Genomic DNA, 24,974 nt, shown 5'->3' on the forward strand with positions numbered 1-24,974 from the left:
AATTACAGCTTAGAAACAGGCCCTTTGGCACTTCTTGTCTGTGCCGAACCATTTTTTGCCTAGTCCCACTGACCTGCACTTGGACCATATCCCGCCATACCCCTCTCATCCATGAACCCATCTTAAATGTTAAAAGTGACCCTGCATTTACCACTTTATCCAGCAGCTCATTCCACACTCCCACCACTCTCTGTGTAAAGAAACCCCCCAATATTCCCTTTAAACTTTTCTCCTTTCAGCCTTAACCCATGCCCTCTGGTTTTTTTTCTCCCCTAGCCTCAGTGGAAAAAGCCTGCTTGCATTCACTCTATCTATACCCATCATAATCTTATACAACTCTATCAAATCTCCCCTCATTCTTCTACGCTCCAGGGAAGTCCTAACCTATTCAATCTTTCTCTGTAACTCAGCTTCTCAAGTCCTGGCAACATCCTTGTGAACCTTCTCTGCACTCCTTCAACCTTACTAACATACTTCCTATAACTAGGTGACCAAAACTGTACACAATACTCTAAATTCAGCCTCACCAATGCCTTATACAACCTTACCGTAACACTCCAACTTTTAAAAAGAAAGAAAAACAAAGAACAAAATCAGCCCGGGAAACAGGCCCTTTGGCCCAACGAGCCCGCGCTGCCATCTCAACACCACCAGTCCCCCTCTCCCCCCACGACCCCTGTCTAATGTTTTATGGCCATCCAGATTGAGGGAAACTGATTTAGGGACAATTTATTCCTGCCAATCAGCCTAACAGCGCATCTTTGGGGTATGGGAGGAAACTGGAGCACCCAGAGAAAACCCACGCAAGCATGGGGAGAATGCGCAAACTCCCACAGACACCGGCCCAAATCCATGTGGCTGCACAGCAATCAGCGATAGTCACTGAGCTGTCAACTTGCCCAGTATCTGGTCCAGTTTAGGCACACACTAACGACATGAAGCACTGGGCCAATCCTGAACAACCAAGAGCAGCCCCAGTACGACCCATCGTGTGTATGCCCCTCGTTGGACACGAGGCGGACCGACTTAAAACCTGTGAATGAAAAGAGAAAAACATTATCATACCATACCCATTTACATTACCAGGGACTCCCCAATGCTACTGATCCTTATTTAAAACAATCTCCTATATCCACCCATCTCCAACTCACTCATGTGCCTGTCTTAGTTACTCTTAAATGACTTTAGCGTGTTTGCCTCCACCACCTTACTTGGCAGAGCTTTCCATACCCCCACTACCCTCTGTGTGAAAAACCTCCCTCTAATATCTGTGTTGTACCTCTTCCCCCTCACCTTAAGTCCATGGCCCCTTCTCCTACGTGTCTCTATCATAGGAAATAGCTTACCTCTGTTTATCTATACCCTTCATAATCTTATATACCTCTATTAGATTCCCCCCTCAGTGGGTGTCTTTCAAGGGAAAAGAGCCCCAATTTCTTCAATCTTTCCTCATTCCCCAGTCCTTCCACACCAGGCAACATCCTGGTAAACCTCCTCTGCACTCTGGAGAGAGTCTCCACGTCCTTCCGGTAGTAAGGCGACCAGAACTGGACGCAGTACTCCAAATGCGGCCTAACCAACGTTCTGTACAACTGCAACATTAGACTCCAGCTCTTATATTCTATACCCCTTCCTATAAAGGCTAACATACCATAGGCTTTCTTCACCACACTCTCCACTTGCACTGCCACCTTCAAAGACTTGTGCACTTGCACCCCCAGGTCTATATATACTCGATACTCTGATTTATAAAGGCCAGTGTACCAAAAGCACTCTTTCCAACCCTATCCACCTGTGATGTCACTTTTAGGGAATTCTGTACCTGTATTCCCAAATCCATCTGTTCCACTGCACTCTTCAGAGTCCTACCATTTAGCCTGTACATTCTACTTTGGTTTGTCTTCCAAAGTGAAATACCTCACACTTGTCTGCGTTAAATTCCATTTGCCATTTTTCAGCCCATTTTTCTAGTTGGTCCAAATCCCTCTGCAAGCTTTGAAAACCTTCCTCACTGTCTGCTACACCTCCAATCTTTGTATCATCAGCAAATTTGCTGATTCAATTTACCACATTATCATTCAGATCATTGATATAGATGACAAATAACAACGGACCCAATACCAATCCCTGCAGCACACCACTAGTTACAGGCCTCCACTCAGAAGCAATCCTCCACAACCACTCTGGCTTCTTCCATTGAAAAACAGTAAAAAGTCTGACAACACCAGGTTTAAGTCCAACCGATTTATCTGATAGTAAACTCACAAGCTTTCGGGGTTAGTCCCTTCGTCAGGTGATTCACCCCAGTCCAACGCCGGCATATCCACATCATTCTTCCATTGAGCCAGTGTCTAATCCAATTTACTACCTCCCCATGTATACCTAGCGACTGAACCTTCCTAACTAACCTTCCACAAGGGACCTTGTCAAAGGCCTTGCTGAAATCCAGGTAGACAACATCCACCACCTTCCCTTCATCCACTTTCCTGGTAAAGTGCCCAATTGGAAGATGGGGTGCTGTTCTTCCAGTTTGTGCTGGGGTTCACTAGAACATTGTAAAAGGCCGAAGACAGACATGTGAACAGGTAATGTAGGGTAGTGTGTTGAAGTGGCAAGTGATAAGAGTGTCTAGGTCCTGCCTGCGGACAGACCGAAGATGTTCAACAAAGTGGTCACCAAGTCCGCTGCTTCACCTGAAAGGGGTGTTTAGGACCTGGGATGGTGAACAGGGAGGAGGTGAAGGGGCAGATGTTATACCTTCGACGATTGCATAGGAAGGTGCTGTGAGCAAGGGCTGAGGTGTTGGGTGTGGTGGAGAAGTACTCCAAGGTGTCCCGGAGAGAATGGTCCCTGACAGAGGAGAGCGTGGGGAAGGTGTGTAGAGTAGTGGCATTGTGCTGGAGTTGACGGAATGGGCGGAGGATGATCCTTTGAATGTGGAGACCGGAGGGGTGAAAATAGTGAGGACAAGGGAGACTCTATCTTAGTTCTGGGAGGGAGGGGAGAGGGAGAGAGCAGTGGCCTAGAGAATGGGTTAGACGCCATTGAGAGCCCTGCCAACCACAGTGGATAGAAACAACGATTGAAGAAAAAGGGAGACATAGCAGCAATTATTTTGGAAAGTGGTATCATCAGAACAGATACAGTGGAGGTAAAGTATCTGAGAGAATGGGATGGAGCCCCATAAAGACCCGTTCACTGTGAACAAAGGGGAATATGCTCAAACCTTGCACCTTTTCTGAATTACCTGAGCTCATGGAAAGCCTTTCAATCACAGCCAGAGTCAACTTGCCAACCAGTCAGCATCTTTTTCTCCTGCACTAGAATTTGGTGATTGTTGGTATTCAGGTTCTGTACCACAGAGACTGTTTGAAATTCCCTTCTACAACTCCAAGTAGGAGAAACCATTCCAAGATGGCGCCGGAGTGAGGCGGCTTCTTGCAAGCTGTGCCCAGCATATCTTCTAATTCTATCTTTCATTCTCATTCTATGCTTCTGAAACCTTGTTCTAACTCTTTTAAACTCTCTTACAATAATTTAACACTACATTCTGCACTCTCATTTCCTTCTCTATGAACGGTATGCTTTGTCTGTATAGTGTGCAAGAAACAATACTTTTTGTTGTATGTTACTATGTTGTATGCTAATAACAAATCAAATAATAAAATAATACCTGCTAGAAGTGAAATTTCTTCCAGCAATTTCTTTTGCTTTCTCATTAACAGTTCCTTTTCTCTGAATAGTTCTTCCGATTGCATATCTAAGTCACTGATTACATCAATGGCCTGTGAAGATAAAACCAAGACAAAAGTGCATAACTAAAAATTATTAGATACCACTGAAGTTAGATATAATTCCAATAGTCCTGCAACAGATCACAGTGTAGTAAGCCTCCTGAAAGCAGCAAACAAGGTTTTTGTGACTACTTGCAGTGGAGTGAAATACTATAATGATGATTTAACCACATTATAAACAGTTTCACTCCAGAACATGCTCTCAAAATTTTCAAAGCAACATATTATCATTGGGGTGTGTGTAATTGCATGACACAAAATAGAAGCATAAAAATGTGCAACAATGGTGCAAGAGATTAATTGTAGTATCCCATCAGCTTGCAGCTGGAGGTTAACTAACCAGACAGGTGTTTGTATGCTTGATTCACAAAGTCCCACATACTCAGCGATGAATATATACCAGTCAGCAGTGTCTCACTGGTAGCACACTGACCAGCAAGCCAGACATTTTCCTGAGACTGCTCCCTGTTCTAAACTTCCCAACCTGCAGAAACAATTTCTCAGTGTCTACCATATCAAACCCCTTCAGAATTTTGTATATTTCAGTGAGATTGCGTCTTATTCTTCCAAACTCTACAAAAATAAGCCCAATTCACTCATCCTCTCATCACAGGTCAACCCCATTAGTGAACCCACCTCCACTGCAAGTACATTATTTAAATATGTAGACCAGTCTGTATGCAGTAATGCAGGCATGGTCTAACTAAAGCCAACAACGTTATAGTTACATTTTCTTTCAATGGAGTAGAGAAGGAGGTAGAAGGGGGGGAGGGGTAGCATTATTAGTCAAGGATTGTATCACAGTGTCAGAGAAGAAGTTTGATGAGGACTTGTCAGTTGAGGTAGTATGGGCTGAGATTAGAAATAGGAGAGGAGAGGTCACCCTGTTGGGAGTCTTTTATAGACCTCCTAAAAGTTCTAGAGAGGTTGAGGAAAGGATTGCGGAGACGATCCTGGATAGGAGTGAAAGTAATAGGGTAATTGTTATGGGGGACTTTAACTTTACTAATATTGATTGGAATAGCTATAGCTCTAGCTCGTTAGAGGGGTCAGTCTTCGCACAAAGCGTGCAGGAAGGTTTTTTGACTCAGTATGTAGATAGACCAACTAGAGGTGAGGCTATATTGGATTTGGTGCTGGGAAATGAGCCAGACCAGGTGTTAGACTTGGAAGTTGGTGTGCATTTTGGTGATAGTGACCACAATTCGGTTACGTTCACCTTAGTGATGGAAAGGGATAGGCATGAACCTCGGGCCAGTAGTTTTAGCTGGGGGAAGGGTAATTATGAGGCTATTAGGAGAGAATTAGGAAGCATAGGTTGGACTAGGAGACTACAGGGGCTGGGAACGTCCGAAATGTGGAGTTTTTTCAAGGAGCAGCTACTGCAAGTCCTTGATATGTATGTCCCTGTCAGGCAAGGAGGAAATGGTCGAGCAAGGGAACCGTGGTGCACTAAAAAAGTTGATTCGCTGGTTAAAAGGAAAAAGGAGGCTTATGTCAGGATGAGACTTGAGGGCTCAGGAGTGCACTGGAAAGCTTTAGATTGGCTAGGAGGGAGTTATAGAGTGAGTTAAGAAGGGCTAAAAGAGGACACGAGAAGACTTTGGCTGATAGGATTAAGGAGAATCCTAAGGCGTTCTATAGATATGTTAAGAACATAAGATTGGTTAGGGCAAGATTAGGGCCAGCTAGAGACAGCAGTGGGAAGTTGTGTGTGGAACCGGAAGAGATTGGAGAGGCATTGAACCAATATTTCTCTTTGGTATTCACGCAGGGAGACATAAATGTAGCTGTGGAGAACACTGGGTTTCAGGGTTGTAAACTGGATAGTATTGCAGTTGATAAGGAGGATGTGCTAGATATTCTTGAGGGTTTGAAAATAGATAAGTCCCCTGGGCCGGATGGGATTTACCCTAGGAGTCACCCTAGGATTCTCTGGGAGGCAAGAGAGGCGATTGCAGAGCCTCTGGCTCTGATCTTCAGGTCGTCGTTGGTCACAGGTATAGTGCCAGAGGATTGGAGGATAGCGAATGTTGTCCCATTGTTTAAGAAGAGGAACAGAGACTTCCCCGGGAATTATAGACCGGTGAGTCTTACTTCTGTTGTGGGCAAAGTTTTAGAAAAAATTATTAGGGATAGGATTTATAGTTATTTAGAGAGTAATGAATTGATTGGAGATAGTCAGTACGGTTTTGTGAAGGGTAGGTTGTGCCTTACTAACCTTATTGAGTTTTTTGAGAAAGTGACCAAAGAGGTGGACGGGGGTAAGGCAGTTGACGTGGTATATATGGACTTTAGTAAGGCGTTTGATAAGGTTCACCATGGAAGGCTTCTGCAGAAAATGCAGATGTATGGGATTGAGGGTGATTTAGGTAATTGGATCAGGAATTGGCTAGCAGATAGGAGACAGAGGGTGGTGGTTGATGGTAAGTATTCGTCATGGAGTTCGGTTACAAGTGGTGTGCCTCAGGGATCTGTTTTGGGGCCACTGCTGTTTGTAATTTTTATAAATGATCTGGATGAGGGTATAGTTGGGTGGATGAGTAAATTTGCTGATGACACCAAAGTCGAAGGAGTGGTAGATAGTGAAGAGGGGTGTCATAATTTACAGAGAGACTTGGACAGTTGCAGAGCTGGGCCGAGAGGTGGCAGATGGAGTTTAATGCGGAAAAGTGTGAGGTAATTCACTTTGGCAGGAATAACAGATGTGTAGAGTATAGGGCTAACAGGAGGACTCTGAATAGAGGGATCTAGGTGTATGTGTACATAGATCCCTGAAAGTTGGGAATCAAGTAGATAAGGTTGTTAGGAAGGCATATGGTGTCTTGGCGTTTATTGGTAGGGGGATTGAATTTCGGAGCCGCAACGTCATGTTGCAACTGTACAAAACTCTGGTGTGTCTGCACTTGGAGTATTGTGTGCAGTTCTGGTCCCCACATTATAGGAAGGATGTGGAGGCATTGGAGAGGGTGCAGAGGAGGTTTACCAGGATGTTGCCTGGTATGGAGGGAAGGTCCTATGGAGGAGAGACTGAGGGATTTGAGGTTGTTTTCGTTAGAAAGAAGGCGGCTAAGAGGGGACCTTATTGAAACATACAAGATGATTAGAGGTTTAGATAGGGTGGACAGTGATAGCCTTTTTCCTCGGATGGAGAAAGCTAGCACAAGGGGGCATAGCTTCAAATTAAAGGGTGGTAGTTATAGGACGGATGTCAGAGGTAGGTTCTTTACCCAGAGGGTGGTGAGGGATTGGAATGCCCTGCCTGCTGCAGTTGTAAATGCGCCTAGTTTGGGGGCGTTTAAGAGATCCATGGATAGGTTTATGGATGGAAAGGGATTGGTTTAGGTTAGAGGGTCATCGCTTTTTTAATTGGTCGGTGCAACATTGTGGGCCGAAGAGCCTGTTCTGCGCTGTAATGTTCTATGTTTTATCTATCACTTGCACAATTTGAAAATTGCCCGTGGTAACGGAAGCATTGTCCTCAAAGCACTAATGGGATGCCTTGATTGAAAGATCAAGCATAGCTCTCACACTAACAGCACGTTTAAACCACCAGCACTGAAGGTGTCAGAGGTCAACGCTTTCCAACATTGTCCAAAAGGAAGGAATATTATTGCTTATAATGAGAGCACTATGAGCACAGTGGACATTGGGAAATCTGTGGATGCTGTGTATCTGGATCTCCAGAAAGCATTTGGCAAGGTGTTGCAGTAAGAACTGTTGCATAAAGATACACAGCATTACACGCAATGTATTAGCACAGATAAAGGATTGGTTAACTAACAGAAAGCAAAGAGTGGGGATAAACGGATGTTTTTCCGGCTGGTGATCAGTGACTATTGGAGTGTCTCAGGGATCAGTGTTGGGACAGCAATTGTTTACAATGTACAGAGATGATTTAGAGTTGGGGGACCAAATGTAGTGTGTCAAACTTTGCAGATGACACTAAGATAAGTGGCAGAGTAAAGTGTGCAGAGGACACAAAGGGATATAGATAATTTAAGTGAGTGGGCAAGGGTCTGGCAGATGGAGCACAATGTTGGTAAATGTGAGGTCATCCATTTTGGTAGGAATAAGAGCAAAATGGATTATTTAAAGGGTAAAAATTACAGCATGCTGCTGTGCAGAGGGACCTGGGTGTCCTTGTGCATGAATTGCAAAAAGTTGGTTTGCAGGTGCAGCAGGCAATTAAAAAGGCAAATGGAATTTTGTCCATCATTGCTCAAGGGATGGAGTTTAAAAATAGTGAGGTTATGTTGCAGCTGCATAAGGTGAGGTCAAACCTGGGGTAGTGTGCGCAGTTTTGGTCTCTTTACTTGAGAAAGGATGTACTGGCACTGGAGGGGTCACAGGGAAGATTCACTAGGTTGATACCGGAGTTGAGAGGGTTGACTTATGAGGAGAGACTGAGTAGAGTGGGATTATACTCATTGGAATTCAGAAAATGAGGGGAGATTTTATAGAAATATATAAGATTATGAAGGGAATAGATAAGCTAGAACAGGGAAGTCGTTTCCACTGGTGGGTAAAACTAGAACTAGGGGCATAGCCTCAAAATAAGGGGAAGCAGATTTAGGACTGAGTTGAGGAGGAACTTCTTCACACAGAGGGTTGTGAATCTGTGGAATTCCCTGTCCAGTGAAGAAGTTGAGGCTACCCCATTGAATGTTTTTAAGGCAAAGATAAATAGATTTTTGAACAGTAAAGGAACTAAGGGTTATGGTGAGCGGATAGGTAAGTGGAGCTGAGTCCACAAAAAGATTAGACATTTTATTGAATGGCAGAGCAGACTCGAGGGGCCAGATGGCCTACTTCTGCTTTGGTTCTTAAGTTCTTATTATGAATTTCAAAATATTTAATTGCGATCATAGGAAGAAGAGAAAATAACCCTTAAAATGGGTCTGAACAAACCTTATTGAGAATGGCACCTTTTGGAGCCTTTTTGTCATTGAAAACCGTGCTCTCCAATAATTTAAACCGATTTTCCATCAACTTGCGAGATTCTCGTTCTCTCAGCGTGTGTGGTGTTGCTGATCTGCTGTCTATCCAACTCCTAGGTGCTTCACCGCCCCCCTGTAGAATTGAAATCACAAAGTACCTGAGCATGGCAAAGTGTAAGTACAGTAAAATAAAACACTGCAGATACTGGATATCGGAAACAAAAACAAAAATGCTGGAAAAACTCAGCAGGTCTGACAGCTTCTGTGGGAGAGAAACTAAGTTAACTTTTCTCTCTCTGTTCATGATTTCTCTGTCCACAGATCATAGAATCATAGAAACCCTACAGTGCAGAAAGAGGCCCTTCGGCCCATCGAGTCTGCACCGAACACAATCCCACCCAGGCCCTACTCCCATATCCCTACATATTATACCCACTGCTGCCAGACCTGCCGAGTTTTTCCAGCATTTTGTTTCTATAATGCAAAAACAGTAACACTAGTCAATTGTTGCCAAATTAAACGTATGCACATTGTTTGATTTACATTATTTGTGTTTTGCAAATAGGCTTACTATTCCAGCTTGAATTTTAATTATTTTTAAATTTAATAACTGCTCAATTCCTGTGACAATGGGCAAAAATGATTTTTTTCTCTGATGATCTCCAATACATTTTCTGTACCTCACACTTCCCACTTTTGACTTATTCTTCCTTTTTCTGTACTTGCTTCCGATTGACTCTCACTTTATTTATCTCTTCTTTTTACTTCTTGTTTGGTTCCAACATATTTTCTCTACTACAGAAGCCGAGAGGTTCAATTACTTAGATCGCTGCACAAAATCTCTCTCGTTGTCTCTGCCAGTTTATAAAACTCCACTCCACTTAAAACCCTAACGATTTACCACAAGTATCATTCCACAATGAACTAGAAACAGTTTCATATGCTAAAAACTATGACTGCATCCATCAGACAACTGGGTTTGGGAAAGTAATGGGAACACATGGTGTAATATTACACCAATATCTCCTATTGTAATATTGAGATGATGTGAAGATGCCAGCGTTGGGCTGAGGTAAACACAGTAAGGAGTCTCACAACACCAGGTTAAAGTCCAACAGGTTTATTTGGTAGCACAGCCCCTTCATCAGATGAGTGGAGTTCTGTTCACAAACAGGGTACATAAAGACACAAACTCAATTTACAAATAATGATTGGAATGCGAGTCTTTACAGGTAATCAAGTCTTAAAGGTACAGACAACGTGAGTGGAGAGAGGGTTAAGCACAGGTTAAAGACGTGCGTAGTGCCTCCAGTCAGGACAATTAGTGAGATTTTGCAAGCCCAGGCAAGTCGTGGGGGTTACAGATAGTGTGACATGAACCCAAGATCCCAGTTGAGACCGTCCTCATGTGTGCAGAACTTGGCTCTCAGTCTGATAGCCAGGAGACTGATAGCCAAGTTCTGCACACGAGGACGGCCTCAACTGGGATCTTGGGTTCATGTCACACTATTTGTAACCCCCACGACTTGCCTGGGCTTGCGAAATCTCACTAATTGTCCTGGCTGGAAATAATACACACCTCTTTAACTTGTGCTTAATCCTCTCTCCACTCATGTTGCCTGTACCTTTAAGACTTGATCCAACCATTATTTGTAATTAATGTCTTTATATGTCCTGTTTGCAAACAGAACTCCCACTCAACTGATGAAGGGAGCACTCAAAGCTAGTGGCTTGTACTACCAAATAAACCTGGTGTTGTGAGACTTCTTACTGTAATGTTGAGAATCAGACTTCAAGGGAATTTAAGGGTTACGCCAATACAGGTTTTTCATTTATATGATGTACCCCTGCAGTAATGTGGCTGGTTTTCCAACCCTAGGTGACACCAATCCGAATTGATTTACTGCACTTCAATCATTTCTCACATTTTCACTTTCTACTCAATGACCAAATTATCAATGATCTTACCTCCTTAACTACTTGGCTTTTTCTAAAGGTTTGAGAACAGTCCTATGTTGCAAATGTGAAAATGATTGTACAAAATTTTAAAATTCTACATTGGTTAAGATTATCATTACTTTCCCTTCCCCAATTTAATATTTACCCTGCTTTGATATGCTACTGAGTGTATATTGTTGAATGCAACACCAACCAACCATCAATAAACTATCTCATCTTGAATGTTAAACTGTCAAGCTAGTTTTAATGTGATATCTCTGATGAAAAAATTACTTGCCTCTCAAAACACAGAGATGTCAATTTCTTCATAATAGAAATAAATTGCAGAGAATTCAGAACTAATCCAAGCTCTATTAAATAAAGTTACTTTTCTACATACCAGTGCAACCATGTTCATTTTATTCAAATCTTCCACATCAGTGCTGAAATCTGCAAAGCTACAGAACTTGGAACTTCCAGAACATTCCTCATTTGCTGAACTGATGGTGGAGCAATCTTCTTGGCTAAGATTCTCTTCGCTTTTCACTGCAAAGATGTTGGTGCCAACAGAATAGTCCAGTTCACTGTTATATTTCTCACTGAAGTGGTCACCGACTTTAACAGCAACGATATCATCAGAACTGGTAGAATTTGCCTCATGTTTCACAGCTTCTCCACAATCTTCCTGATCAGCCAAAGGACCATCTTCCGGAAACCATTTCAGTCCAAAAGAATTCTGAGAAGATGGGACTTCGCCACTTAAGAAATTCAACACGTCATTGGTTTCAATTATCTCACCAGCTTCAATGCCACCTTGTGTTACAACAGGTCCCATTTCTGCTGGAGGAAGACACAGTGCTTCAATTGATATATACAATACTCAACTTTAAAACGCAAATCACATTTTCTGTTTGTGTTACAATGTGCTGAAAAAGACAAATTGTGGCTCACCATTCATCACTGGTGAGATTTTCCATCCCGCTGATGTTTGCAATGCTTTCCAGGCTCACCTGTCCCACAGTGGGGCCACCTTTGGCAGGACCAGAAGATCCCGCCGGTGGAAAGTAATGGAAAATCCCGCCCAAACAGCAACCACAGCAAATAATTTCCAAACCTTTGTGCATTATCACTAGATGCAAATACCATGGATTGACATAAATATTTTGGCTTGTGTCAGCGACACAACGTTCGTAATACTGCAACAAAATGCAATCACAGCACTAAAAAAAATTAAACAAATCTGGTCGGCCAAGTGAGATAGCAGTTTGTATGAACCTAGAACAATACAGCACAGGAGGTCACTTGGCCAGGTGCAATTTTCACACTAAGTATTCATCCAATACCATTTGGAAAGTTTTTGTTGAATTTGCTTTAATGTTTTCTGGCAGAATTCCAGATAAGTTCTCATCTTTCCTCCAGGAAAATGTCCCACCAGGAGAAATATGCATCAAAACCCTTCTTAACTCTATCTTCCTTAACCACCTCAGCTCGGAGTAGATAACCCTCGTTTCTTTTTTATTTGTGGCAACCAACATTTTAAAGATTAAGCAATCTAGATTCCTGCAGTTGAACCACTGTTCTTGCCCAAGGTACCAGGAGACCTCTTGTGCTGGCTCCACCATTCAATAAGGTCATAGTTGAACTTTCACATCAAAACGTTCCTGCTCTACCCCCGAGTGTCTCGGGGTAGACACTCTACCCCGAGTGTCCAAAATTTTATCATAGCCTTGAATATATTCAATGACTAGAAATCGCCAGAGGTTGTTAATGTTCAAAGATTTACATCCCTATAGGAATAAATTCCTTACCCTTCAGCCTAAATGGTAGACTCCTTTTCCTGAGAATATGACCTCTATTTCTAGACCTTCTAACAAACGAGACTGACTTCATCAAGCCCACTTCAAAATGTTATGAAGACAACAAACATATTTCAAGTTCCTTAGACAGCAGAATGCTTTTGATTAAATAGACAAAATCTTACCAGATAAGAGTGAGATTTTTTCCAACAGGATCTTTTGTTTTCCCAAAAGTAGCTCTTTTTCCATTGTTAGATTTTTGGACTGCCTATCCAAGTTAGTGATTACATCAATGGCCTACGAACACATTCAAATAATAAAACACAAAAAATATCAATACTCAATTTATGCAGATGGTTGCAGCTCTTCTCCAGATAATCACTCCATTCAATAAACACACACAAGAAACATCTGCAATCTATATATATGTAAATGATCAACAGAAAAGTCAAATAATTGATTTTGTAGCAATAAAATGGGACTACACTCTTATCAGAGTTCCTACATGGCAAAAGGAGGTCATTCAGCTCATCAGGCCTACACCAACAATAATCCCATAAACCTAATTTAGATTAGTTTTACGGCTGTGCCCAACAGAATGGTAGGGGAATATTCAATTATTTGATCCTTAAAAGATCCAATATAGAATGGTAAATGAAATCTAAAAATATTTATTGAACACTAATTCTTGATACTTAACGAGAATATTAAAATAATTATTCACAAACCTCATCAAGGATGGCACCCTTTGAAGCAATTTGTTTGTCATCAAAAAGCTTGTTTTTCAGTATTTTGAAACGATTTTCCATCATCCTGCGTGATTCTCGTTCTCTCAAGTTGTGTAATATTGCCTTCTTTCTAGCTTCACACAGTACAGATGGCTCAAATACCTAAGAATAAAATCCATGAAGAAAGTAGCTGGAGCTCAGCCTCAGATATCTAGCTTCAGGTGGACAGTTTAATTAGCACAAGCAAAAATAACCTGACATGTTTAACAGTGGGTTTGAAGTCAGTGACATCAAAATGACAATGCAACAAAACTAAACATTTACTTGAACTCACCTTTCTTTTAGTCAGGTGGCTGAGAGATTGTGAATTCTGGAAAAATCCCCTAAAAAACAGGAATAGTTTGTACAATTATCTGTAGTCTATTGGTATAAATGAATCAGGCCATGAAAATTTATATATAGGTGTGTAACATGTGAAACAAAAGCACTGAATTACAAATGCCACAGATTGACAAGCTTGTATTTTCACAAGTCTTGCTGAAGTTAAGTAAGTAGTACCCAAAAAGGAATGGCTGATTAAGTGTGAACGGATGTCTTGCCATGCTTTAAATATGGATCCTCCACATGCCAGAACTTCCATTGTGTGCATGGAGCAGTAGACCAGGCTGCGGGGTGGGGATGTTGTGCCTGCATGTGCACAAATTTATGTCTGCACACATGTGGGTGAGGGGAGGGGGTTACATTATTGCCCAATTTGTGCTTATTAACAGATTTAGCCAGAGTATTGTTTACGGAAGGATGCAAATAGTCCCAGTGAAATGATCTGTACAATTACAGCCCTGTGCATAGTAGCCAAGCAACATTTCCTTTCAACTGAACGGCTGAAGGTAGAACTTTAACAATGTAAATGCTCCAGTTAATAACTCTTACATGAAAGGAATGAGTTTGGGAGTAATTCCATGCATACATGGGATAAGGTGAACGTGGAGGCTGAACTTTACAAAAGATCACTTTGGATGAAGAAACTTTTTACCACTGCATCTGGCGTTTCCAGTTAGCTGCGTCTTACGTGCTAACTCTTTCCAGATACTGTATATGCTGAATGTAAAGAAATACTTCAATACCATCCTAAATTTATTCTTTACAGCTACAACTTTTCATCCTCCTGTTCTGGAATATATTTTTCAGGTTTAATTCCTTTATGGAGTATCCTACATACTGTGGGTAGGAAGAATAAGTTAACAATTCTGCTAATTATTACTGACCTGTGTGGTGCAGTGAAGTTATTGACAGTTAATGAATTTCTTGGAATTCTTGATTGGGATACCAGATTTCCAAACCCATCTCTACTTCTATTGTTTGAATGAGTCTGCAAGGAGAAAAGGACAGAAATCTTAATAATAGTGACAGAATTTGCAGAAAAAACTCCGCCCCTATCTTCAAAACAATCCCATAGAACGAAAGGGAATCAGTATTCCAGCAACACAAATTTTAAACTGTTATGGGAATGTTTAAGAGACAGAATAAGAAGTCTCACAACACCAGGTTAAAGTCCAACATTGACGTGCGCAATCTTCTTGGAGATCCTCTCCACTTGGAGCTGGCAGTTTGTGGTGTCGATGCACTGTAACCTGGTGTTGTGAGACTTCTTACTGTGCTCACCCCTGTCCAACACTGGCATCTCTACATTAAGAGACAGAAGTCAGGCATTTCTTTAAAGAAGTGAAGCTGGTAATTATTCAAGCTGAACAACATTGCCCAACATGCTAATGGAATGCGTGTGCCTTACAAAGGGGGCTCTACTGATACCCCACGGAGGCCATTGAAATGGGGATAATAAAATTGAAGCTGGTGGTACAAAGACAGCTTAACAACCGAGAAAAGTTGTGTTGTACGCCAAGCGACAAAGTTAAAGACATCTCCTTGTGACTTGGGAGAGGAAGGAGAGGGATGCAGTTGGCACGGTCAACCAAGGAAGCAATGACAAGTACAAGGAAGAATAGTGTGGAAAAAGAAACAGAAAATGCTGGAAAAACTCAGCTGGTCTGGCAGCCTTTAAAACCTTTATTCCTACAAAACTCATCTCCAAATTCCATGACCTGGGTCTCGACTCTTCCCTCTGCAGCTGGATCGTGAACTTCCTAACATAAGAACATAAGAAATAGGAGCAGGAGTAGGCCATCTAGCCCTTCGAGCCTGCCCCGCCATTCAATAAGATCATGGCTGATCTGTTGTGGCTCAGTTCCACTTTCCCGCCCTCTCCCCATAACCCTTAATCCCCTCTCTTATCAAGAACCCATCAACCCGCTTCTTAAAAATATTTAGCGAGGCAGCCTCCACCACTTCAACGGGCAGAAAATTCCAGAGATTCACCACCCTTTGAGTGAAGAAGTTCCTCCTCAACTCCGTTCTAAACCGCCTCCCCTTTATCTTGAGGCTGTGCCCCCTAGTCCTACTGTCTTTTTTGAGCGGGAAGAGTCTCTCCACCTCTATCCTATCCATCCCATTCATCATCTTATACGTCTCAATGAGATCTCCCCTCATTCTTCTAAACTCTAACGAGTACAAGCCTAGTTTATTCAGCCTCTCCTCATAGCTCAATCCCCTCAACTCCGGTATCAGCCTAGTAAACCTCCTCTGCACTCCCTCCAGGGCCAAAATATCCTTGCGCAGGTGCGGCGCCCAAAACTGCACACAGTACTCCAGCTGCGGCCTCACCAATGCCCTATACAGCTGCAGCAAGACCTCCCTACTTTTATATTCAATCACATCCTCCACGATTATCCTCAACACAGTGCCCCACAAGGCTGTGTCCTCAGCCCCCTACTATACTCCTTATTCGCCTATGACTGGCCAAATTCCCCTCCAAATTGAGTTTCAAGTTTGCTGATGACATCACCATAGTGGGTCAGATCTCAAACAATGACGATTCAGAGTACAGGAATGAGATAGAGAATCTGGTGAACTGGTGTGGCGACAATAATCTCTCCTTCAATGTCAACAAAACGAAGGAGATTGTCATTGACTTCAGGAAGCATTTGGCACGCTTGGTTTCATTGGTCAGAACACTGAATACAGGAGTTGAGATGTCTTGTTGATGTTGTTCAAGCCATTGGTAAAGAACAAAGAACAACACAGCACGGGAAACAGGCCCTTCGGCCCAACGAGCCCGCGCCACCATTTTAACAATGTGCTTTTCCTCCTCCACCCTTGACCCATGTGTAAGCTTATGGCACCCCCACTGGAAACCAGATTAAGGGGAGAATAATTTAGAGACAATTTGTTACACCAATCAGCCTAAGAGCACATCTTTGGGCTGCGGGAGGAAACCGGAGCACCCAGAGGAAACCCATGCAACCACAGGGAGAATGTGCAAACACCCACAGACACTGGCCCAAATCCATGTATCTGCACAGCAAACAGTCCAGTTTAAGCGTACACAAACGACAAAGTACTAGGCTACTCTTGAAATATCCAAGAGCAGCCCACGCACAACCCACCATGTGTATGCCCCTTGTTAGACAACAAGGTGGACCAACGCACCTGCGGAGTAAAAGAGACAAAACATCAACATATGTAACAGTTGATTTCCAGGAACGTCCCAAGGCTCTGATCCTTATTTAAAACAAACAGTCTCCTATAACCCTCCATCCCTATTTCGCTCATGTGTCTATCTAAGTAAACTTTAAACAAGTCTAGCGTGCCTGCCTCCACCACCTTACTTGGCAGTGCATTCCATACCCCATGACCCTCTGTGTGAAAAACCTCCCTCTAGCATCCAAATTATATCTTGCCCCCCTCATCTTAAGACCATGGCCCCTCGTGATTTTTGTCTCCAATCTAGGAAAAAGCCTGCCACTGTTTACTCTATCTATACCCTTCATTATCTTATACACCTCTATTAGATCCCCCCTCAATCTCCGTCTTTCTAAGGAAAACAGCCCAAATTTACTCAATTTTTCCTCATAACTCAGTCCTTCCATACCAGGCAGCATCCTAGTAAACCTCCTCTGCACTCTCTCCAGGGCCTCTGCGATCTTCCGGTAGGAAGGTGACCAGATCTGGACGCAGTACTCCAAATGTGGTCTAACCAACGTTCTATACAAGTGCAGCATTAGACACCAGCTCTTGTACTCTACACCCCTTCCTATAAAGGCTAACATACCATAAACTTTCTTCGCAACCTTCTCCACCTTTGTTGCCACCTTCAAAGACTTGTGCACTTGCACTGCCAGGTCCCTCTGCATTTCTATACTCTTAATAGGTCTACCCTTTATCATATAACTCCCCTTTCCATTATTCCTTCCAAAATGCATCACCTTGTATTTATCAGGATTAAATTCCATCTGCCATTTATCTGCCCAATATACCAGCCTATCTATATCCTGCTGTGTTACCTGACACTCCTCCTCACTGTCCGCCAATCCTGCCATCTTTGTGTCATCTGCAAACTTGCTGATCACACCACGTATGCCCTCTTCCAAGTCATTTATATATATTATGAATAGAAGAGGTCCCAGTACTGAGCCCTGCGACACACCACTGGTGACAGACCTCCAGCTAGAAAAGGACCCTTCCACTACTACTCTCTGTCTCCTGTTACCTAGCCAGTTCTCAATCCATCTAGATATCTGTCCTTGTATCCCATGAGCCTTAACCTTTTCAACCAACCTACCGTGAGGGACTTTGTCAAACGCCTTACTGAAATCCATATAGATGGCCTCAACGGCTCGTCCTTCGTCAACCGTTTTTGTCACCTCCTCAAAAAATTCTACCAGATTCGTAAGGCAAGGCCTCCCCTTAACAAAGCCATGCAGAGTATCCCTAATCAGATCGCAACGCTCCAAATCCTATCCCTAAGAATTTTTCCAACAACTTTCCTACCACTGACGTCAAACTCACCGGCCTATAATTACCAGGGTTATCCCTCCTACCCTTTTTAAGCAGCGGTACCACATTCGCTATCCTCCAGTCCTCAGGGACCTCACCTGTGTCCAAAGAGACAAACATTTGCGTCAGAGGCCCGGCAATTTCATCTCTCACCTCCTAAGCAGCCTGGGATAAACGCCATCAGGCCCCAGAGATTTATCAGTTTTCATGCTGTCTAAAAACCCTAACACTTCCTCCCTCGTAATGGATATTTCTTTCAACTGGTCTACAGCTCCCTCTAAGACAGTACAAGACACCAAGCCCCTCTCCTTCACGAATACTGACGCAAAGTATTCATTCAGGATCTCCCCCATTCCCTCAGACTCTAAGCACAGTTCCCCTCCTCCATCCCCAAGAGGACCGATTTTCCCTCTAACCACCCTTTTGTTCCTAATATGAGTAAAATGCCTTTGGATTTTCCTTAATCCTATCCACCAAAACCATTTCATGCCCCCTTTTTGCCCTTCTAACTCCTCTTTTGAGCTCCCTCATACTCTCTCTATATTCCTCCAGTGCGCTCTCCATTCCCAGTTGCTTAGACCTAAAATATGCCTCTCTCTTCTTCCTGACCAAGTCCTCAATATCCCCTGTAACGCACGGCTCTCTAATCCTACTCTTCTCTAATCCTTCCTCTTAACCGGCACGTCTTTCCTGCAACCTTTTCAGTTTTCCCTTGAAAGCGTCCCACTTGCCGAATGTGGACTTACCCGCAAACAACCTCTCCCAATCAGTATCCATAAGCTCATGCCTAATCCGGCTGTAACTTGCCTTCCCCCAGTTTAGCACCCTCCCCCTTGGACAGCACTCATCTTTTTCCATTATTATCCTAAAGTAGACAGAGTTGTGGTCACTGTTAGCCACATGTTCACCCACTGCAACCTCAACCAGTATAGCCCCCTCCCTAGTCGGGCTAGTTACGTACTGTTCCAAGGACCCTTCCAGCACACATTTTACAAATTCCTCCCCATCCAAACCCCCAGCTTTAGGCACCTTCCAATCCACTCCAGGAAGATTAAAATCTCCCACTACAACAACCCTATTCTTTCTGCACCTATCCAAAATGTCTTGTATGCCTTCTTCCACTGCCCATGGGCTGTTGGGTGGCCTATAGTACACCCCTAGCAGAGTAATCGCTCCCTTCCTATTCCTCAACTCCACCCACAGCGACTCAATCCCTAACTCCTCTATATTATCCTCCCTCTGCACCGCTGTGAAGTGCTCCTTAACTAACAACGCCACCCCACCACCTCTCTTCAGCCCTCCTCTGTCACGCCTAAAACACTTATACCCAGGAATATTTAGCTGCCAGTCCTGCCTTTCCTTTAACCACGTCTCCGTCACTGCCACCACATCTAAATTCCTCATGAACATTAAGGCCTTAAGCTCATCCGTTTTACCCATTACACTCCTTGCATTAAAACAGACACAATCCAAACCTCCAGGCCCACTCGGATCCTCCTTTACCCAGATGATTTTCCTCTCAACCAAACCTACCCTATCACCCAACTTGCTCCCAATCCCAGTGCCTACTGAGCTACACTTGGAATACTGTATACAGTTCTGGTCACCCTATTGTAGAAAGGATATTATTAAACTAGAAAGAGTGGAGAATAGATTTACTAGGATGATACCAGGATTTGATGGTTTGGGTTATAAGGAGAAGCTGGATAGACTGGGACTTTTTTCTCTGGAGTGTAGAAAGCTGAGGGGTGATCTTATAGAAGTCTACAAAATAATGAGGGGCATAGATCAGCTAGATAGTCAATATCTTTTCCCAAAGATAGGGGAGTTTAAAACTAGAGGGTAAAGGTTTAAGGTGAGAGGGGAGAGATACAAAAAGGTCCAGAGGGGTGATTTTTTTTCAAGAGGGTGGTATCTGTAGTAAGTGACCAGAGGTAGTAGTAGAGGTGGGTGCAATTCTGTCTTTTAAAAAGCGTTTAGACAGTTATGTGGATAAGATAGCTATAGAGGGATATAGGGCAATTGGGACTAGCTTAGGGGTTAAAAAAAGGGGCAGCATGGATAAGTTGGGCCAAAGGGCTTGTTTCCATGCTGTAAACCTCTGACTCTAAGCGTAGTGGAGAACGTGCCCATCTACATCAATGGGGACAAAGCAGAAATGGTTGAGAGCTTCAAGTTTTTAGGTGTCCAGATCACCAACAATCTGTCCTGGTCCCCCCCATGCTGACACCATAGTTAAGAAAGCTCACCAACGCCTCTACTTTTTCAGAAGACTAAGGAAATTTGGCAACTTTGCTACAACTCTCTCAGATGCACCATAGAAAGAATTCTTTCTGGTTATATCACAGCTTGGTATGGCCTCCTGCCAAGACCACAAGAAACTACAAATGTTCGTGAACGTAGCCCAATACATCACTCAAACCAACCTCCCATCCACTGACTCTGTCTACACTTGCCGCTGCCTCCGAAAAGCGGCCAGGACAAATCAAAGATCCCATGCACCCTGGACATACTTTCTGCCACCTTCTTATGTCAGGAAGAAGATAGAAAAGTCTGAGGTCACGTACCAACCAACTCTGTTGCCATCACACTTTTGAGTGGACGTACCTCGCAATTAGTTGCTCTTTCTCTGCACCCTATGATTTGTAACACGACATTCTGCACTCTCTCCTTTCTCTCCCTATGTACAGTGTGCATTCTCCCTATAGCATGCAAGAAACAATACTTCTCACTGTATACTAATGCATGTGACAATAATAAATCAAATCAAATGTGAAAAGAGAATGAGTTTAAGGTTCCAAGTCCAGTGTGATGATTCTTCGGAATTAAAAACAGGGAGGGATGTAACAGATTTTGTGCTGTTGTTAAAAAAAAAGCTGTTGAGCAAATAGACTAACAGAAGGTCAGGTTACAGGATCAGAAGATAAAATGACAAAGGTGTCACAGAACACAAGGCAGAGGAAGTAATAACGATGGTATTAAAGACGAAGCATTGGTCGAGCATAGGTACTTTGATAGCATAACAAAGGTCAGCAATGTTTAACATGGCAACAGAATACAGACTAGTACTCTGGGGGGACAGAGTTCATGTTCCAAAGTGGTTGAACTCGATGCTGAGACCAGAAGGTCGTAAAGTGCCTAATCAGAAAATGAGGTGCTGCTTCCCCAGTCTGATGAGATTCACTGGGATAACGTAACAGACCAAGGTTAAAAATGTGAGCAGGACAAGACGGTGAATTGAAATGGCACGCGATGGAAGGTCAGGGCTGTGCTTGCAGAATAATCATCCCCTTTTAATTAGATGTTGTAGAATCACAGAATCCCTCCAGTGCAGGTGGCGGCCATTCAGCCATCAAGTCTGCACCAGCCACAATCCCACCCAGGCCCTATTCCTGCATCCTCACATATTTACCCTGCTCATCCCCCTGACACTAGGGTCAATTTAGCATGGCCAATCAACCCACACATCTTTGGACTATGGGAAGAAGCCCACGCAGACACTGCAAACTCCACAGTGATCCAAAGCCAGAATTGAACTCGGGTCCCTGGCACTGAGGGACAGCAGTGCTATAAACTGTGCCACCATGTCATTTCCTAATGGCACATAACACGACATGGGGATTCCTAAATGGGACTTCATCGCCATCTTGTGTGGTGGTTAACCTGACCAAAACTGTCACTGTCAGATGCATTTGCAACAAGTAGACTGGCAAGGAGATAGTCAAATAGTTTTTCCCTCTTATTGGTTCCTTCACTACCTGTCACTCATAGTGATACCTTTCAGGACTCAGCCAGCTCGATCAGTGGTGGTCCTACTGAGCCATTTAGGCAATGAGCCTTCAAACTCTGTCAAGTGGTGTTCTACATGAAGGAGTACAGATTCATCAGCTGAGTAGTAATCGGTAGGTTATCATCTTTGACCTGATGCCATGAAACTTCATGTGGTTTGGAATCAATGTGAGGGAAACTCTGTCCTGAGTGTGTCACCAGCTTTAATGGGCCCAGATATATCCAGGAATGGAGATGGTGGTATCTAGAATAGTGTCTGTCTGGTATGATTTGGTGGGACAGTGCCAATTTTGGCTCAAATCCCCAGAGGTTATTGTAGGCTCGGCAACACTGGGTTAGGATTGTTTCTGTTGCCTCCATCAATGTCGGATTGTTCCTCCAGTTTCATTCCTTTTAGACTCCATAGTTTCTTGATCCATTTGGGATCCATAGTTACTTGGCCATTTGGGAGTTAGATTCAGACTGTGTTTGGAGTCACATGTAGGCCAGTCCAAGTAAGGATGGCAGAAAAGAGCATTTTTTTTAATAACTATCAATGATGGTTTCATGGTCAGCATTACTGAGGTTAACATTTAATTTCAGATTTATTAATTGAATTAAAATTCCATCAATTGTGATGGGATCTGAACCCATAACCCAAGAGAATTAGTTTGTATCTCTGGATTACCAGTGTTACTTGGACAATTGGGGCTCATTCTGGGGGAGGTGGGACCTCTACAAAAGGGATGGTCTGCACCTGAACCAGAGGGATACTAATATCTTGGGGGGGAAATTTGCCAATGCTATTCTTGGGGGGGGGGGGGGGGGGGGGGGTTAAACTGATTCAGAGGGGGGATGGGAACCTGAATTGTAGCTCTAATGTACAGGAGCATGAGAATAGGGAGGTCATGGATAAGGCTTCTAGGTTGCAGCAGAGTACTGGCAGGTGGGAGGGTGGGTTGAAGTGTGTATACTTTAATGAGAGGAGCATACGCAATAAGGTGGATGAACCTGCAGCCTGGATTGGTGCCTGGGACTTCGATGTTGTGGCCATTTCAGAGACATGGATAGAGCAGGGACAGGAATGGTTGTTGCAGGTTCCAGGGTTCAGATGTTTCAGTCAGAGCAGAGAAGGTGGTAGAAAAGTGGGGGGGGGGGCGTGTCATTGTTAATCAAGGACAGTATTACGGTGGCAGAAAGGACCTGTCTATTGAGGTAGTATGGGCTGAGATTAGAAACAGGAAAGGAGAGGTCACCCTGCTGGGAATGTTTTTTTATAGGCCTCCAAAAAGTTCCAGAGATGTAGAGGAAAGGATTGCAAAGATGATCCTGAATTGGTGCGAGAATAGCAGGGTAGTTGTTATGGGGGACTTTAACTTTACAAATATCGATTGGAAAAGCTATAGCTCAAGCACGTTAGAGGGGTCAGTTTTTGTCCAATGTGTGCAGGAAGGTTTCATGACACAGTATGTAGATAGGCCAACAAGGGGAGAAGCTACATTGGATTTGGTACTGGGTAATGAACCAGACCAGGTGTTAGACTTGGAGGTAGGTGAGCACTTTGGTGATAGTGACCACAGTTTGGTTACGTTTACCTTAGTGATGGAAAGGGATAGGTATATACTGAAGGGCAGAAGTTATAGCTGGGGGAAAGGTAATTATGAGGCTATTAGGTGAGATTTAGGATGTGTAGGTTGGAGTAGGAAACTGCAGGGGCTGGGAACAACTGAAATGTGGAGCTTATTCAAGGAGCAGCTACTGCGAGTCCTTGATAAATATGTACCTGTCAGGCAGGGGGGAAGTGGTCGAGTGAGGGAACCGTGGTGTACTAAAGAAGTTGAATCTCTAGTGAAGAGGAAGGAGGAGGCTTATGCAAAAATGAGACATGAAGGCTCAGTTAGGGCACTGGAGAGTTACAACTTAGCCAGGAAGGAGCTAAAGAAGAGCTAGAAGAGGACATGAGAAGACTTTGGCGGATAGGATCAAGGAGAACCCTAAAGCTTTCTATAGGTACGTCAAGAATAAAAGATTAGTTCGGGCAAGATTAGGGCCAGTCAGAGACAGCAGTGGGAAGTTGTGTGTGGAGCCTGAAGAGATAGGAGAGGCACTGAATGAGTATTTTTCGTCAGTATTCATGCAGGAAAAAGTCAGTGTAGTCAAGGAGAATACTGAGATACAGTCTTTTAGACTGGACGGGATTGAGGTACTTGAGGAGGTGTTAGCAATTCTTGAGAGTATGAAAATAGATAAGGCCCTTGGGCCAGATGGGATTTACCCTAGGATTCTCTGGGAGGCTAGGGAGGAGATTGCTGAGCCGTTGGCTTTGATCTTCATGTTGTCATTGGCTACAGGTATAGTACCAGAAGACTGGAGGATAGCAAATGTTGTCCCCTTGTTCAAGAAGGGCAGTAGAGACCATCCTGGGAATTATAGACCAGTGAGCCTTACTTCTGTTGTCAGCAAAGTTTTGGAAAGAATTATAAGGGATAGGATTTAAAATCATCTAGAAAGAAATAAATTGATTAGGGATAGTCAACACGGTTTTGTGAAGGGTAGCTCATGCCTCACAAACCTTATCGAGTTTTTTGAAAAGGTGACCAAAGAGGTGGATAAGGATAAGGCAGTTGACGTGGTGTATATGGATTTTAGCAAAGCGTTTGATAAGGTTCCCCATGGTAGGCTACTGCAGAAAATGCAGATGCATGGGATTGAGGGTGATTTAGCAGTTTGGATCAGGAATTGGCTAGCTGATAGAAGACAGAGGGTGGTGGTTGATGGGAAATATTCAACCTGGAGTTCAACAAGTGATGTGCCTCAGGGATCTGTTTTGGGCCACTGCTGTTTGTCATTTTTATAAATGACCTAGATGAGGGTGTAGAAGGATGGGTTAGTAAATTTGCTGACAACACCAAAGTTGGAGGAGGAGTTGTAGACAGTGAGGATGGATGTTACAGTTTGCAGAGGGACATAGATAAGCTGCAGAGCTGGGCTGAGAGGTGGCAAATGGAGTTTAATATGGGAAAGTGTGAGGTGATTCACTTTGGTAAAAGTAACAGGAATACAGAATATAGGGCTAATGGAAGGACTCTTGGTAGTGTCGACGAGCAGAGAGATCTCGGT

At 43.4% G+C, this 24,974-nt stretch overlaps 1 protein-coding gene across 2 annotated transcripts in view; it reads right to left on the reverse strand.

The window, feature by feature from the left end:
• Nucleotides 1-24,974, reverse strand: part of LOC145337177 (uncharacterized) — a 130,088-nt gene that overhangs the window by 40,907 nt on the left and 64,207 nt on the right. Inside the window, exons 14-20 of one of the 2 annotated variants that reach the window (XM_080181975.1) lie at nt 14,462-14,565; nt 13,531-13,579; nt 13,197-13,358; nt 12,654-12,765; nt 11,073-11,509; nt 8,706-8,867; nt 3,674-3,785 (exon numbers count right to left, since the gene is read on the reverse strand). In XM_080181975.1, the coding sequence (XP_080038101.1) occupies nt 3,674-3,785; nt 8,706-8,867; nt 11,073-11,509; nt 12,654-12,765; nt 13,197-13,358; nt 13,531-13,579; nt 14,462-14,565 (1,138 nt within the window). Of the gene's footprint in view, nt 1-3,673; nt 3,786-8,705; nt 8,868-11,072; nt 11,513-12,653; nt 12,766-13,196; nt 13,359-13,530; nt 13,580-14,461; nt 14,566-24,974 lie in introns of both variants that reach the window. The other variant, XM_080181974.1, reaches the window with a different exon arrangement.

Source organism: Carcharhinus amblyrhynchos, unplaced genomic scaffold (genome assembly GCF_965287045.1).
Source record: "Carcharhinus amblyrhynchos unplaced genomic scaffold, sCarAmb.v2.hapA scaffold_44, whole genome shotgun sequence".
NCBI lineage: Eukaryota > Metazoa > Chordata > Chondrichthyes > Carcharhiniformes > Carcharhinidae > Carcharhinus > Carcharhinus amblyrhynchos.